At 37.9% G+C, this 18,401-nt stretch overlaps 1 protein-coding gene across 1 annotated transcript; it reads left to right on the top strand.

Annotated features, from left to right (window-relative positions):
- Positions 1-3,530: 3,530 nt before the first annotated feature.
- LOC126918127 (uncharacterized) lies at positions 3,531-17,487 on the top strand. Its single transcript, XM_050725779.1, has 5 exons — positions 3,531-5,207; positions 11,293-11,498; positions 12,042-12,449; positions 13,012-13,313; positions 13,742-17,487. Exons 1-5 carry the CDS (start codon positions 5,129-5,131, stop codon positions 14,391-14,393), a joined length of 1,647 nt encoding a protein of 548 aa, XP_050581736.1. The 5' UTR covers positions 3,531-5,128; the 3' UTR covers positions 14,394-17,487.
- The last annotated feature ends 914 nt before the right edge of the window (positions 17,488-18,401 follow it).

Genomic DNA, 18,401 nt, shown 5'->3' on the forward strand with positions numbered 1-18,401 from the left:
AATCTTTTATTACAATTAAACGAATAGTTGAATATTTATGAATAATCATAAATGACTTCTCTGTATTGTTGATATATTTATTATTAAACAGTGTCGTTCCAATCTTGAGTTATTCCTACCTATCTCGATATATATTTATTATTACAAAGTCTGTTCTTAAGCTTCTCAGTCGGCTTGTAAGAAGGCATTCCTACGTTTGGATTTTCTTCAAATTAGACATCTGTCAGACGCGAAGAGCGTACAACGAAACCGACGTCAGACTTGCCTGTTTCTCGGCACCGGCGTTGCTGCTCGCTTGCTTACCGCCGTGACTGCTGCTGTTGCTTCTGATGCTCGCGGCAAAACTGTATTATAGCCTTTCCTGTCGTATTCTGTCGTACGACGTCCTCCTTCGCCGACCTCCGTATACCTTCCACGATACCTTGCGATAAATACTCGCGCCGCTCTTTTTACACGTTACTGCCTAATTAGCGTAATTATAAGATCCGGTCGTGGACCTTCTTCCCTCTTTTATTTCTTCCTTTCTCCTCCTCATCTTTCCCTTCCTGTTTTTCTCCCGATAGTCCAGTCGGGAGGAGAAAGAGAGACAGATCGATCGCTTCTGAAACGCAATCCAAGGAACATAAAGTTTAGACGATAATTTTAATGGACTTTGCTGAGAAAATAAAATTGTTTATCTTTAATAATTCATAGTAGAAGAATATTTCGCTTTCGTTTCTTTCTTTTTAATATGGATGGAAAGACGCGATTTCAAAGTATATTCTTTAAATTATGACAAATTAAATTCATTAGATTTCTACAATTTAATCTTTCTGATTACTCATAAGTAGCATAAGGCTGCACTTTGGAATTCCGACAAATATTGAAACGAACCGGTACAATTTCAGAACAGATGAATCATATTGTTCAGATTTCTCTGTTCGCCTATTACGATTTTATGTAACACGTACAAAATTTTTGTATTCGAACAAAAATTGAAATTTAATTAAAAACACGTTAGATTGTATTATTTTAATAATTTCGTAATTATAGAAATTTGAATCAACGATAAATAATTTCTTTCGTCGATGTTTAATTATCGCGTCGCTTAAAAGAAAAATTCCCGCGTGTATTTCAGTGTCGCCTAACATTATAATTCACGCGTACTACTTCCCCTCGCACGTTGAGTGTCAAGTGATGCGATGATAATGACCTTGCCGTGATGCATTTTGCGATATTTTTGTAACGGCAGAGATCCCCGCTGGAAAATTCGAATCAACAATCTAACGTCATCCTGCCAGAACAATCGGGAAAAATACAAATTGATATGTTTGTATTCGAAACGAGTGCAATTATGTGAGAGGAACAAATAAGGTGAAAGATATCGCAATCGCTAGAAGACGATCATATCGAAATCATCATCTTTGACGTTCGAGAAACAAAGCCTGCAGCCAAGCTGAAGTGTCGTTTGATAACGAGTATCGAGATAACACAGCCTAGTAGCTTGGTAGCTAGGATAAGTGGTATTTACACTGTTCATTTAAGATTGCTTTTTAACGAACTATTCAAAGCAATCGAAAAAATGACGAAAAACGTTCGATCAATCATACATACTAAAAATTTCAAGACCACATAAAATTTTGTAATTTAGACATTTGGCAAACGTGACAATTACCATGAAAAATATCTGAAGCTGTCTAGTATTGCGATTTCTCTATTATATCGCACCCTACGGGAAAGCGCTTCAATAAATATATATCCCACTTCCCTCGATCTCACCCTATTCTTTTATTACCGGTAAGTCCCGACGGAACGATACTATGTAGCAGAATTTATGTTCACATTCACGGATCGTACGAGCAGTTCGATACGTCGATGACCGTATCGAAGAATGTACGACGTTTCCTATTTACCACCGCGTGTCGGCAATTTTCTTTAATAGTGGCAACAGCATCTTAGCCGGCGTGGCATATACACGTGGCTATTCGCACGTAACATTACATAATAACGCAAACGAAACGGACGCCCAGGCCAGACGACGTCGGTTTCGAATGGGAGAGAGACCATGCAAAAGCCGGCGCGGCGTGTCGCGTTCGCAAAGGAGCAATCGTAGGCTCTCCTTTCTCTCCAGACGATAGGAAGACAGTTCACTGAAAACAGTTTATTATTAATAGATATGCCTTGCTTTCCCGAGCGAGTTGCCGGCTTTATTTCGAGGTTAGTCTGTACTGAGTTTTTGAACCGTACGTTTTATTCTCCTTGCTGCGTGGCCCTCCCTCCCTCCCCGTGCCCCTCCCCCTAGCCCCGGCCCGACCATTCCTTCCTCAGCCCCTGCTGAGCGGTTGTCGTTTTCCTTTTGCCTCCTCCCCTCTACTCTTCTCTTAAAAACGAGACTCGCCACCGACTTTCCGACAAAGGAATAAAGAAAAGAAACAACTAGCCACGCTACGCGGTTGAGGATGGCACGGCAAACCGTAGCACAGCACGGCATAGCGTGGCATGGTGGGTAGAGACTTTCCGTACAGGGAGAGCAAGGGGGTACTTGTCAAGCCAATGGCGCAGCTACTCAGGGACCGTGTTTTTCGTTTTCCTGATTTATTGTTATTTCAACGATCCTGATTCTTTGGAACGTTATCGTACGAACAAATTTTCATTATATCTTCTGTACGTAGGCGTTATCGTCTTCCTTGACGAAATACAATAGCTTTATCGACGATACGATATGAATGATACAACAGAAATTTCAATGTTTCACGTTGTTTGTTATTGATTTGTTTTGTTCCAAGAAGGGAGTTATAATCGTTGTGCATATATATCGATTAGTGTAAATTAGATACAAGTTGATGGAAACGTGGAAAATGAATATTAATAGATAAGTAGAAAATTGAATAATGATTTTGACACAGAATTATGTTAACAAGAGACACGAAAGACCGCTACTGGATCTCGTGTATACATGACAAAGTGCTTTTCGGTAAAGTTCATTCATTACATTGTCAAAGGTGACGCCTATGTTTCTTCTGAAACACCGCTAGGAGATAATAGCGTGCGGGTACAGTCTCCAAAAAGAGTATTTCCCATTTATCCCACTACACTACTACATTTATGCACTTTAACCTTGAATAATTGAAAAACAAATAGTAAAATGCTTAGGAAGCATGGCATTTATCTCGGCTTTCTCAAATTATGCTTAACTCCGGAAACGCTGCGAGTTTCCTTAAATATAGTGGGTATTGCCTATTAAAATTTAGAAAGTTATTAACAGTTATTCAAATTTTAATTCTATTAAAACCATCTTAATTTTTGGCCTAATTATCATTCATCCTTAAAACGACAATTAAACGAATGTTTTTGTTACGTAGATCGTTAACAGAAGCAACAGAAGATGTTGTACGATAAATATTCTGCTATAACGTAGCGTCGAAATATTAAGAATAATTATCATTATCTCTGGTGGACGGAAGATTAAAGCGTGGACCAAGTAAAAACCAAAGATGACCCTAAACCATTACTCATCGGTTGAAGTTTGCCGCGACGGAAGGTACAGTAGTCTGGTTGTGCGTCATTCTAACGAATTACGGGATTCTAGCTACGACTTGGACGACGCGACAATCTCGCCCGCAGGAACGATTCGACGTCGGGTCCTTTCAGACAAGAGCCCTGTTTTTCCGAATCCTTTAAAAGCAACTTTCTCCGCGTACGAATCGGAGCAACGTCCGCGCGCGATCACCGACGCAAAAATCCGGCGAAGGTTTGTTTGCGACCGCGATAATCGAAATACTTAGGAGGCCCCCGGTTCCCTTTTTACGCATGCCGTTCGACGTCGCGGCGTCGACATTTAGTGTCGTCGTAGACCACGTTGAACCATCATCGGCTTCTTTCAAAACCCCACCAGCCGTACGAAGCTATCCTTCTTTGCCTCTCTCATAGACCTTCGCTGGACAAAAAGGAAAGAGAGAAGATCAGGAGAAAAGGAAAGTATACGCGTGGTTAGTACGAGAAAACGAGTACGAAGGTAAAAGGAAGACGGGAGGGAAAGAGATGGAGGTAGAGCAAGAAGGTTATATAGGAGGAAGACGGAGAGAACACAGAAAATAGGATAGGAAACGTAGAAAAGGAAGAACGCGAGAAACAGAAAGAAAGGGAAATAGAGGAAGATGGAATTACGAGAAGAAGAAGGGAATAGAATAAGAGAGACGGCCGGTGTAGTTAGAAGGAGAAGAGAAAGGAAAGGAGACGGATTCGATGGAGTAACAGAGAAAAGCTGACGAAAAAGTGGCAAAGGGAGGGAGGTGAAAGAGAGACGGACAGAAAGAGCGTGAATCGGAGGTTCCGAGCCGCGCCTCCTACCTTCAGGGCCCATGTATCCACGGCTCGGCACTGTTGACGACGCAGCGCCCTATGGAAGGGGAAAGGGAATTACGGGGAACGTGGTTTAGGCAAGAACGATCGTCCGTAGTCGTAGTCGGGCCACGAGTCGAGCGATGTCGTGTGACCGACCTCTCTCGTCGCGACCGCGTTTCTTTCTCTTTCGTCGCTTTTACCTGGATTAAATTCGACACCGAGTGTTGTTCGTTTCGCAGCCACACGGCTGCCTACGTGCGTGTAACTGAAAGTCAGTGACAGGGGAACGAGCATGCGAGCACGAACGTTTCGCCTTTGCGTCGAAAGCACGATAAACAAAAGATAGAAAGAAAAAGACGAGAAAGTTGACTGGGCGCCGACTGGGTCGTAAGTCGTAACTTCAAACGCTGCAACCAACCCTCGAAAACACGTGTCGTTCGTTCGGTGCGTTGTCGCGCACGTCGATCGTTGTGTGATCAACCGATGTCGACCGACTGTTATCAGGAGAGTATGAAGTTCGCGGAAGTGTATTTGTTTTCCAATTTCTAGCAGTGGCTACGGTGAACCGTGCACGGGGGAAATCGGGCACGACGAGAGAACGACGAATGATTGTCAGGTGAAAACACAGCCGTGCTTTTTAACATCGGATACGGCGATATTCGTCGATCGTCATAGTGACATACGGCTGGCTGTTGCGACGCGAAGGAACAGGAAGAATTTAATACGGTGACGAGTTTGGGAAGAAAAATAAAAACAAAGTGGCGGAACAAGAAGCCTGGAAGGAAAGTGTGCGCAACGTTTGTGGATGCATGAGGGTCTCATGGCTACTGGATTCGTAAAGTGGTGGCGGGCAAGGTTCCTCGCTGGCTATAGACCCTTTTCTGGTAAGCTACTATGACGCCTCTCTGTCCTTCTCGCTATCAACTCTATTCGTCTACTTTTATCCATTCGACCCCCGCTTTTTCTCCCTTTATGTTCCTTTTTTGTCATATATACACGTCAAAATATCGATGTGCGTCGAAATCGCCGATGCATGGATAGATCGAGATATACCGTATACGGATTTGTTCGGTCAGGGTCCGGTTATAGGCGTGATATTTTGCCCGAGTTGCGAGCCGCGTGGTGCGTGTTTCTCGATGATGCTACTGCAGTATGACAGAAGTGGATCCCACGTGGTGTTACGTCATACTTGCATTTTTCTTACCCGTTGATCTATAACCTTGTTCTGCTAAAAATTTGTCTGTTAACTGTCATTGGTTTCTTATTTTTCGAACAATTTGTAGAGCTTTCGAATATTTTCTGACGCAATTGAATGATAAATATTTTTATTATTTTCCTTTTTTCTATTTCAATTAATTATTGAACGTCGCATCAACCACTTTTATGGGTTATTACCGACTCAGAGACGAAATTTACAGTTTGTTATACAGTTTGGTATTACTTGATATTATTTGGTACATATTTTATAAATTCATCGATGATGTTATAGATTCTATTTAGACAGTACGTCATTATACTAGTTGTATAATATTTATGAAACAGTATATATAATCGTTTATGAATGTTAAATATTAGTTGAAATATAGTTGAACGTGCAGTTACTTATTTGTAAACTGTAATAATAATACAAATATATGTTTTGTTTTATTGTTAGTTTCAAAAAGAGTAGATAGAAATAAGTTGAATAGCGCTTGAAATACGCATTGACACTTATCATTTTTAGTTTCGTATGTGTAAAATATTGTAAGCGTGAAGATAAATATTTGAATGATTGATATTGATATCGAAGGCGGCACTCTATCAGCAAATAACTACTTTATCGTTACATGGTAACGATCTTTCAATAAACTAAAAAAACATTTACATAATATGTATAGATACTATAAGAAATAACATAGTCATTTTATAAATGCAAATAAAGATATGCGATGAAAAGAATGCGCCATGTATTCTATCAAAAACCACCGGTGAATTATTTTTATACTTTTTAACTATGATATTCTAAAGAAAAAGGTGGCAAATTTTAATATTTACTATCTTACTTATTTAATTTTATTTTTAGTTATTCGAAAAAAATTTCAGTGCAAAAGGGATAACAGTTTCTCAGTTGTATAAATAACACTTAACATGTCATTAGTCCATAATTTTTAACACTTGTAAACCTACTTTAATGAAACAAACATAGCTATGTATGTACCACCAGAAGACTAACATCTACTCGTAAGATGGAGGGTAAAAATAAAACGCGCTTCTAGTTAGCCGCGTTCCAGAATTCGAAAAATTTTAATTGATACAGATCTTCGTTCGCATCTTGCAAGTGGATCGTTCAGAAATAAAGAGTCGCTAGTTTAAATAACAATTTAAAAACAGTAAATATTTCAATAAAAGTCAGATATTCCATGATATTCGATAGAAAATTTGTTCAAATTGATCATTTTATTCGTCAGTATAATAAATATTACTTGTTATATTTCCATAATGTTTCACTTTTCATATTTTATATTCACTACAGACAAAATCAAATTTCATTTCATTCCGAATATTAGTATTACGTAATCTACGAATCGTCTCTTACGTTTGTCATACTGCAAATCAAAGCCATGCAGACTCACTGATTAAAAATTATCGTATTAAGGGAAAACAAAAGTCAGAAAGGGACAGAAAAGAGAAGTAAAAGCAAGAATGAACTAACGCAATATTTTTCCATGTCGTCTATCTCTATTCTCTGTCCTACAGTCGCGTCGTTGGGAAGAGAAACAGATCGAAAATCGTGGAACAATTGCTGGGACCCGTCTATGGGTGAGGCGCGCGGCTCAGCGAATCCCGCTTTTGAAGATCGGCCGATCTCGGGCTCTCTTACGGCGTTCCTCTTTATGGGTGTTTTCTCTTGCGTCGCGGGGCAAAATTTTCATACGAGTCGAGAGGCGAATGAGTAGGAATAGGGAAAGCTGTTGCGTCGGCAAATGATAAAAGTTACGAGCCGAGCAAACAGAAAGGGGTGATATACAAAGAAGAAAGCAGAAGCCGCTTGTGTCCCGCTCCCCCGCTGCTTTTCATTCAAGAGGGCGCAAAAGCGGTACGGCACACACGGTATAAACACACGCGCGCGCTCGCGCGCTCTTTCGTACACAGCGTATATATAGTACTACAGACTACATATACACGTACTATAGATTATACACGTAGCTGCACGAGGAGGAGGGTCGCGCGTCAAGGGTGGAGTTTAATTATCGAGACCTTGCAAGTTCGTTACATACATTAGTCCGGTGGTTAGATAAAAGGCGTCCATGGCTATTCTCTATTCCTTTGATATCAAAGCAAAGATTCTCTCTCTCTCTCTTTCTCTCTGTTCCCTCTTTCTACCCGTTCCACTGTGGTCTTCGCTCTCCATCTCAGTTTCCCCTTGTTCTTCCTATGTTTCTTCCTCTTCCCTCTGTCACGCTCTTCCCGCTGTTTCTCTCTTTCGCTCTCTACCATTCTTTGTCTCCCTTTTTTCTCCCCCGGTGCGTTCAGTGTCTTGGGTCTTTAACGCTCGCCCCACGAAAGAGTTACGGGCGTAATTACCACACGGCAGGTATCATTATACGCGTATATGCGTCCGTTTCTTTATGCAGATACGATTATCCCGCTTTTTCTTCTCTTTCTCTCTCTTTTTTTCTAATTTTTTGGTTTTGTTTTTTCCTTTTTCTCTCGTGTTTTCTTTTATCTCTGCCCTACTTTCGGTTTTCCTTGTCTCACTTTCGTTATTTCTTTTTCCTTCCTCGTTCTCTTTTCTGCGCGCGTGTGCAAGCGTTTTCTCGTCGTTTTTTCCCTCCTTTTTCATTCTTTTTCCCCCCGTTGGTCTCGAGTAATTGAAATTAGCGGCCGGCTTCGTTTATTACGAGTTTCGTATCGCTAATTATCGTTGCTTCGCGGTCCCTTTGATGCCGACGTTTTTAAGTATATATTTTACTGGAATCACGCTGCACCGGCTTAATGATGTATCGCGTGAATTAAGATAAAAGCGGAGCCTCCTCGAGACCGAAGAGACGGCCTACCATCGTAGAAGGGAAACGTGTAAACGGTGGCCAAAGCACTCGAAACATTCTCCGGCTACTCGGAACTCGAATCGCCGCGGAACTCGTTTTATCGAACCCCGATTATGTATTGAGCATTCCCTTAATATTTTGGTTGATTGCTCGGCCAACTTGCAACAGAATCCGATCCGAGCAACTTAAATGATTCTAACGTTTAGCTATGTTACATTCGCGTAGTTGTATTTTAATTGGAACTGCAATATGTTTTTCTCCTTTTGCATTGTTTTATCGAGTGGAGAAAAAATATTATAGCAATAACAAGGAATTTAGTACTATAATACGATGAAATACTAAAAAATTTTTAATTACTAAAATAATAAAAATTTAGAACTAACAGGAACTGTACAAAATTTGTAAACGTTTACCTTTTCCGAAAGAAATTTTTATTCTGAATTTTCTGAACTGAATTTACTGAATTTTCTAAACTCTTGCACCTATTGCAAAACCCCCGTAAAATTCTAACATGCATCTTCAATATTCATTGATCAATAGTCCGAGCAGTAATTGCTGACAGTTGTTACAGCTTGTTCTTTTTACTATGGCTGGATGTTGGACGCATGTAGGACGACCGCCTATTACAATCCATGAATTCCAAAAGAAATTAAAAGCTTTCCCTCTTAATTGAATTGCTTATTGCGTTATACTGATGATTACGAAATAAGAAAAGTGTTCACCAATGTGTGTAACGCTGCGTTAAATTACACCTCTGTTGTTTCCTTATTTATTTATATCTTTATCATTAGACCTTGTTAATAATCATTGATACTGACAAATTAGTATTATGATTGACATTGTTTGATAAGATATAAAACAATTAAATTGACAAAAATAATAAGCTAAGCATCTTTTTCACAGATAGTTTTCATGTGTTTCGTAAGAAAAATAGGAAGATGAAATTTTTTTATATCGGCGTTCAATTTCCCAACTTTCGATACGTGTATACGAAATTCTTAGATATAGAAAATCCTTTGAACAGTTGTCCCTACGTGTGTGGCGAGGTCCATTAGATAAAATCTTTACTTAAGATTCTCTTTTCCTTTTACGTTGTGGGTGGGAAAGAGGTCGTTCCAAATTTATTGCTCCCTATCACTCCTTTACATTGATCTTGCCATTCAAATCTTATCGTTCTACATTTACCACCAACGAGTATACGAATTAACACCTTCTTACTAAATACGTAATAAATAACTATTTTTATTAGCGAACTTGGCGAAATTCTTTGTACGAAAAATTATATTATAAAAATTCCAAATTTTATTTTTATTATCGTTCTACATTTACCACCAACGAGTATACGAATTAACACCTTCTTACTAAATACGTAATAAATAACTATTTTTATTAGCGAACTTGGCGAAATTCTTTGTACGAAAAATTATATTATAAAAATTCCAAATTTTATTTTGCCAATTTTCGAACATTCTTCTAGATCTAGAATTTGCATATCTTACAAGAACAAGTATTAGATATGGAAACACTCTATAATAATATTCCATCGAATACACAGCGTATAAAATATTTTATGTTTAATTATATAGTTTATTCGATGCAACCGTCCAGGAAATATAATGCCGCGGCCGCTTTAAACGATTCATTTCCTCTTCCATCGTCGGTGAAAACTTTAGAAATTTTGTAAAAAGCGGCGCTCCATGTACCGCATCATGGCGGACGTGTCGTGTTTCGTAGATGCTCATTTATGTATGGTAGTTGCGCAAAGATATCTTTTCAGTATTTCATTTCGTAGAACGCTTTTACACAGGCGTCTAGGTAACGGTAAACGGCAGTGTAATGCAGACACATTAAAGATACATTACACTTGCTTCGGCGAGTGTGCAAAACGTTTCTGAAATAAACGCTGGAAATGGATGTGTTCTCGCCATCCCTTTCAGTGGAACTTTCGTTAATTCGTTCGCTCGCTTGTTCGCTCGCACCGCGCGAATAATTTCGGCCGAGCAATAGACCGAATGCATTAAAGATAATTGCACTTTTATACAGGGAATCCGGTCTCTCTGTAATTATGAAACAGCAACCCTTTGATCTGTAATTTACGCGTTTAAACGCGTTCGCATCCATCAATTTCTAGACACGCTTCCGCCGATTAAAATTTTTCCTCTATCATTTTTTGCTCGATTTTTCAAATCTTTTTAACGCCGTCGACTCTTTCTGTTTTCATCTTATTCTCATGCCTATCTTCTATTTATTTTGTTTCTGGTCTTTATTGGCTCTTCCCTCTTTTCTTCTTTTAAAAGTCGCAGTAGATTGGGACACGTAAAAAACAATCTCGTTGGATTCGATTTAATGTGAAAAAAACGTGACCGTGAGATAGGTTTGGCGATCTGTTGTATTTATTTCTGGTGATTCAAAGTTACATCCCCTTCAAAATAGTCCGAAAATACTTCCTACACTCCGTAACTTAAGTACCGAGTGGCACTCAGAAACTGACTATAAATATAGGCTTTACCGTGGAGGATGTTACTTTGATACCTTTGAGATTCTGACTTTTGTTTACGAGCGATGCCGCCGCTCGACCGTAGATAACAGTTTCATTCCCTTTGATGAGAACTTCATGCAACTTAAAACAAAGCTATGAAGAGGAATATGTTTAACGAGCTAGCGTAAAACGAGTAGAACCACTCTGATCTTATAATTATATTAAGCTTCGTTTTCATAAAACCAGCATCTCTTTTCAAATAAAATTTCATTCGTTAAAATATCAGTGTAATCCACTTGTGCGAATATCGACGATTATTATATAACATACAGTATCATTTGCATACAGTTTCCATAGCTTTTGTCGTAGTTTATCTTAAGATAGTTAGAGGGTGGTTAAATATTGGTTAAATCTTTGGTCCATCCATTTATTACTGAGAAGTTAACGATCGTTTGGTTACAGTGGTTGGTAATACGGAAGGCAGCGACTCGGAGGAACTTCTTGGCGGTGTCTCGGCACCTCGTAGCGGTTCGCCACCGGAATCCCAGCCAATTCTATTAGAAACAGAGGCACCACAGGTCGCGGTTGACGCTTCCACCAGTCCTACACCGGCCACCGGAAATGACGAGCAGCCGAGCGCTAGTACAACGAAGCAACTCAGTTTCGAGGTATTATTAACTGCCTTGCTTGTTAAAGAGGAAACAATAGAACATATGTTTTTGTTGTGTAACGACTAGTTTTTAAATTTAAAGAACTCTTTTTCGAAATTAATCCTCGATTAACCCTCTAACACCATATTTAATCTTTTATTGCAAACTTAAAGATAGTAGATCTTTTAGAACAAATTTTGATCTCCTAAGAGATTGAACTCATCTTGTTATACAACGTAATCCATCCTTACAACAAATCCGTATCATTAGATTCTTTGCGATTCAAACTCGGTATAAAATATATTCTCTTGAGCTATAATTTAACCTAATATATGTATCTAAGTATCTTATCGAACTTACTAACTTATCGCGATAAGATACGAATGGAAGATAATAATAATTTAATGTATACAATACGTGTAATATATAGAATCAATAATAAAATACTGCTCAGATCGCAGACTCTGCACGATTTACATATTCCAAGTAATAACATATCTCATCCCGTCTCTATTTATTATTGACTTGAAACCTTTATTACTCAAGTTGGTCCGGTTGCAGGAATTCGAATGCGACGTTTCGGTAGCGGAGGGTGACCGAAGACGGCAAGAATTCTCTTTCACCCTGTACGATTTCGACGGCCACGGGAAGATAACAAAGGACGATATAGCTGGCCTGGTTACTACCATTTACGATACTCTGGGCGCTTCTATCCAGGTACCACCGTGCGGCAGTAAGACGATTAAGGTGAAATTGACTGTGTCGCCAGATCAGAGAACCAGCCAGACACGATCGACTGGCGGTTGTTTGAACGCGTCCACGCAGCCGGCTGCTGCTACGAGCTTTTCCGGAAATTCGTCCTGCTGCCATTTAAAGCACGCGTCCTGCAACAATGCCGGGACCCATACTGGCGCGCATGGTTTACGTAGAGTTCCTAGAAGGAGAAGGGTGCCACGACACCGTTGCCAGGTAAGATTGATGCCCCTACGAGGCGAGGATTCGAGGCTTTGGGTTTTTATGGAGCCGCGTCTCTTCTTTCGTAACCCGACAATTCTAGAAGCTAGTGGCGGATTTATCATTTCTGCCTTTCGAGATTTATCGTTCGCGGGATGGGAGGGGGTCTGTTCTTTCTGATTCTTTCTTTATCCGTTTTTCTCCCCTATCCTCCTTTTTTTTTATTTTTATTATTGATGTTGGACAGATGTAACAGGGGTCCTCGCGGATTGCCTTTTTATTGTTGGGGTGTTCGAACTCTCGGAATTCTGAATGAAACAGCTGCGCGTTGTTGTTTGGTAGTTATTTGAATCTTGAAATGTAAAGAAGATAAGTTTGTGATAGGAATTTTTATATTTTAATGTTAAACGACGCCAGATTAATGCGCATGACAATAAGTACATATCGATAAAAGTATGTTTTACGTAGCATACGACAAATATCAAAGAGTGTTTGTATATTTTTTAAATGATGTTATTTATAAGTAATGTTACACATTCGATAAATAAAAATATGTTATTTTTATATGCTGTTTTAGAACGAAGAGAAGGAGGTGGATACCCACAGCGAGGATGACGGTGAAAACGCACGAACAAATCGAATAAAGCAGGAGGAATTACGCAAAAGGGTGGGGCCCGTGCCTCATTTACCATCACCCTATTCCAATAGCTCCGAGGGTGATATTAGCGATGACAGTGATGTTTCTCCCGCAGTTTCCCCCTTGACGCCACTTCTCACGACTAATCAACGAAAACGCAGTGGTGCCCTACAAAGGCAACAGCTCTTGGAAATTATTCAGGCGAACATGGAAAAGAATAATCTCAGTTTTCATACATCAAGGTACGTCTTTCGCGTTCAATCGCATAGAAAATCGTATGGCGTGCTCTTGAAGAAAAGGAACTATAGCGCAAATAGATACATATTTCAAATAGAAATTCCTAACAAGATTATTCCATTTCAATAGTCTTATCTACATTTTCTGATATCTCGCGTAAATATATGTCGCATATGTTATGTGTAGGATACATAATACAGATAATTTTTAGTGAGTTAAATCGATCTTTTCTTAGAATCTATTTTTTTGATAGTATTCGCAAAAATTTGATATATTCACGTAAAATATAATATTTCCTTTTCCATCGGTAAGATTTCTTTATATTAATATCATCAACCGAATATATGCTATAACAATAACTAAATTTAAAATTGTTATTTTCTGTTCGCTCGAAGAAAATAATAAAAATATGATAACTCTTCTGACACACCAGGAAACGACATCAGAACGAGCAACTGCGCATTCCATCCCAAGCCCCACATGTCGAGGCTTCACCTTACTACAATCAAGATTGTCGTTCACCATCGGAATCTCGGCCCACAGCGACAGCTTACCATAAGCCTACTCGGGAAAAGCCTCAGGGTTTCACGTCGTTCTCCAAGGTACCTGCGAAGCATAGGGGGAATCTGAGGAAGACGCGAGCACACTACGGACTTCAGAGGAATAACACGACGGTGCAACCGCCACGAGCATACGTTCAACCTCAAGTTTTACCGAGAAATGTGATCAGCCCGAACGTCTATACGGATCAACAAACCACTGCGCCAGCTAACGCGAATCGTAATGGCGGCAATCTGATATCGAACAATCAGCACCCTGTTAATCAAACTCCGACCAACAATCATAACGTTCAGCGTAACGAGACGCAGTTTGGTCAAACGCCTCAACAGTGTGGTAAGTCGAGCAAGAAACATCAACTGAAGCATGCGACCAGGGAACAGGATCAGGCCAGAGCTATGGTCCAAGTCGTTCGTTGGTTGGAACGAGAATTTTCGCAGAACGCCGCTGCGAGCTCCGGTAGGAAGCACGTTCACGAACATATTCATCATCATTACCATCATTACCACACGGAGGCGCTTGTTTGATTCGTTCTTCGTTCGAGGAGCTTTTGCGCGAATGTAACGAGATTCTTTGGTGATTGCATTAGTCCTCGAGCGATAGGGTGGAGACTGAGTGATCTGTGCTGTTCCTTAAAAGATCTTTTTCTGATTGCCGGCTGTCAAAAGTCTGTCGATCGATCCATTATTATTTAGCTGTAGAGTGGACCGTTGGAAATTTAAAACTATATTCTGTTTTCTTCTGTTTTTACACATTCCTACAATAATGATTGTAGCGATTGAAATGAATATTTCACAGTTAGAATAGAAATCGAATTCAGTCGTTCATCCTATGATTTCCGAGGATCAGTGAACTAAAACACACCTACAGCCAAACTTTTGTTGATCTATTCCTACACAATCATTGCGGTTTGTACATTTCTATTCGTTCGAATGTACTGAGTTCCTGCGTAAATTTTAATTCCGAAATATCGAGATATTCTAATGGAAATTACGAAGATCACTGCCATGTTTCGTTCTTTTTAGAAAGAAGGTATTATCGAACCCGATTTTAACATAGTCGATCAATAACGAACCAAAGCGGATTTTTAAAAAGTGGATACTCGAATAGCTTTGGATCATTGTAAGTATCGACTAAGCAATGTATCGAGAAGTTTTATTCTTGAGACATGTAATCGTGTTTATATTTTAATTATTTATCGTATGATATAAGACGATCTTTCCTCGTTTACATTTTCAATTTGCAAAACAACGGATATGTATCTTCCTCAATTTGTAATAGTATTACAAGTGAACGAAGAAAATCTAAGATGATGAAAATCTAGACGATACCAATGATCTATTACTATACCGAAGTGCTTATTACGAAGGTTGTTATTTCTGAAATTTTTACAACGTCTCGCTACTGTAATGCTCGATATTTATAGTCATACGCATACACGATAGTGATTCGTTTTTGTACATAATCGTGTGTAAAATATGAACGAAGTCCGACGATTTTATACAATTCTTTAAACCGACTTTTAATTTATTAAGAGGAAATACTTTTAGTTTTCCTTCGAACTCGAATCACGTACAAAATCGTACAAAATCATCCTCCATTCTAATTTACGTGGCTTTTACATATTTTAGTACAAAGTGTAAAGATTTGTTCTACACAGAAATTGTATTTTAATCCGACGAACATACATACTGTTTTGTTTACTATAACAATGATTTTAAAACAATTTACTCAATTAATTTATAACGAATAATGTCATTTTAGACGGAACAGTATTAGTGCGTAACAATAACGTAACCACTATACAGAATAAAGTTGCCTAGCGAGAGTATGAATTGAATTTGTAAAAATTCCATACGTATGCAAAGTAGAAAATCACGAGAACTAGAAAATATTTTAAAGTTCGTGGCGTTGAATAAATACGAAAATAACACTAGGGGTCGGTATGCCCATTTAAGAGACGAAGTGCTTTTCTGACTAGAGCTTTCTTGCTGAAGGTATGAGCGAAACCTCAAGGAGAATGCCCAAGATCTTATCTTGAACGTTAAGCGTTTTAAAATAACTTTTCTCGGACACTTTCCTTGGAACAATCTGTAATTCGACGAAATGTATTTATTTAACTGAGCTATGAAATAAGAAAATTGTAGATAAATATTTAGTCAAAGTGTCAGGAATATTGGCTGATTGCAAAACTTTGAGCAAGTAACAATTTTTGTTATTTAGCAGATAAATATTTATCGAAAATAATGAATGACTCATTTTATAAATCAGTTGAAATCAATCAGCTAAATTTTGTTAATAATTCGATTTTACGCAGAAAATTAATTAAAAAAAAAAAAAAGAGGAAGAGAGAAGTATATGTCTACAAAGGAAGTAAAATTTATTGATCCAAAAACATATATAAGAAAATAACTTTTACAGAATATATTAGAGCGTTTGCAGTCATTCAATATCTTCCTTGATCTGATATTCAGCGTTGTAATTTTTACGAAAAGTTTTTTTTCTCGTAACGATTACATCGCAAATCGATGGTGCTTCTATATTCCAACGAATACAATAGTATGCCCCGTAATGGCGTTAATCATTACTTCATTGTATTTATACAATATTTCTCGACAATACAAGAAAGTATTAAGGTAATGTAACTGTAAGAAAACAATTATGAAATTTACAATTCTCTGTACGCTATATTTCCAATTATTGTTTCAATTCTGTAATTCAGAAATGACCGAAGACTTGGTAGGAAAATATACGGTGGCACAGAATTTTTGTTCAAGCAAAATCTTTATGTTTGTATAATCTTTCTGTTATATAGACTATCGCTGATAATTATTTGAGGTACGACATAACAATAAAAATTACATAAAGTGAATTCATTGAGAAAGAAATAATGTATTCCAAAAGTTTTTATATTTTTTTTATTATCGAATAGTTCGTTATTGAGGATTTGATTAAAACGCATAAAGTTTTTGAAATGATTACGACTGATGTAATAAATTTAACCCAAGCGTATGAGTGATAAAAATATTATAATGTCAAAAATTAATGTCAACAATTATTATACGTATCTTTTGAGGCGTAACATCGAACATGCAAAAGGTTTTCACAAAAAAAAAAAAAAAAAGAAAAAAAGAAAAGAAAAAAGTAAAGCTGAAAAGAATGGACTTGTTAAGAGTGCCTTGTCATATCTCTGTTACTACGCAAATATTAATTATCGAATCTCAATGTACGAAAACGCTTCCTTGAATTTCGATGGACCCATTTATTATTAACGCGGCTACAATAATTTTCACTAGCAGTATGTTATTAAGCTACGTATTTCTTTATACTAATTTGGAAATGCATGATGCTTAGAATCTAACAACTGAAATTGTTACGGATATTTTTCTATCGGAGTACTCGAGGAAAAAAGGATCATAATTATAATATTTATTAATTACAATAGATATTACTAACAATACGATTAAACTATGACGACGATTGCTACTTTGTACATTTATAAGTCTTGGATGGTGGTGCTGTCCAGCGACATGTAATTTTATATCGATCTTTGTAATCATTGTAGATATTTTGTGTAATGTATTTTTTATTGATATTTATTAAAAACACATTTTGATACTACATCATCGGAATTCATTATGGAATTCTTTCACTCCAGAGTGTTTCATAAAGGAAACCAATAAAATTTCGACATTATTTTCACTTCTCTATGTGCGCTTCTTTTCTACCTCCATATTTTATTCTCATATTTGTAGAAAGGTTTTTGAAAGTCGGTTGAAATCATGGAATGATAGAATGATAAAAATGTATCTTTTAATTGCATCGCGAATAAACTTTGTAAATGCTGCCAATTTTCCTTTAGTGTCTGCGACTAAAGCCAGAGGGAGGTTTAATATTTCCTTTAAATTGTTATAACAGAGGAGAAATGAGAATGCTCATGTTCGTAGTTACAATTGTTTCACAGTACAGGTGCTGCACCATACGGCCAAGTGCTAAAGGTGGCAAATGCTAGCATATACAAGAACCTATAAAATTAGGGATCTGCCATGTTTGATTGCACGTTAGCATAGACAAGAACCTATGTATTTAATAAAGTTAGGAATCTGCCCTGTTTGGTTGCACACTAGTGTAGTATCGTGCACAAATGGTCTAAGAAATATAGGGTGAACCATATTGTTGTAAACTGTTAGTTGTGAGTTGTGAATTTACTATTTAGTATTTAGTTCACGTTAAATAACCATCATGTCATGTTTAATCCATCGTAAATAGATCTACCGATCAATAAACTTAGAAGATAATAGATTCCCGGAGGTGTTTAAGATAGATGTAGAAATTCAGCAAGAGGGAATAATAGATCAGTCTCAATTTGATTTTGCAAACCCGATTGTAGTCGAAAAAAGAAACGGATCTCTTAATGTTCCTATCGGGGAAAGTAGTAAAGAATGTACGGCACGAGTCCTTCTTGTCTCGAGGATACCGTCGTCATGAAAAAAAATTTATTAGACGAATCGGTTACAACGGACATAACCGCGCTA

This window comes from Bombus affinis, chromosome 6 (genome assembly GCF_024516045.1).
Source record: "Bombus affinis isolate iyBomAffi1 chromosome 6, iyBomAffi1.2, whole genome shotgun sequence".
Taxonomy (NCBI): Eukaryota; Metazoa; Arthropoda; class Insecta; order Hymenoptera; family Apidae; genus Bombus; species Bombus affinis.

Bases quoted from the DNA above. Each gene is read 5' to 3' on its own strand.
- LOC126918127 (XM_050725779.1), top strand. From the start codon at position 5,129: ATGCATGAGGGTCTCATGGCTACTGGATTCGTAAAGTGGTGGCGGGCA. The intron at 11,499-12,041 runs GTATTATTAACT...GTCCGGTTGCAG, and splicing joins CGAAGCAACTCAGTTTCGAG to GAATTCGAATGCGACGTTTC. The intron at 12,450-13,011 runs GTAAGATTGATG...ATGCTGTTTTAG, and splicing joins TGCCACGACACCGTTGCCAG to AACGAAGAGAAGGAGGTGGA.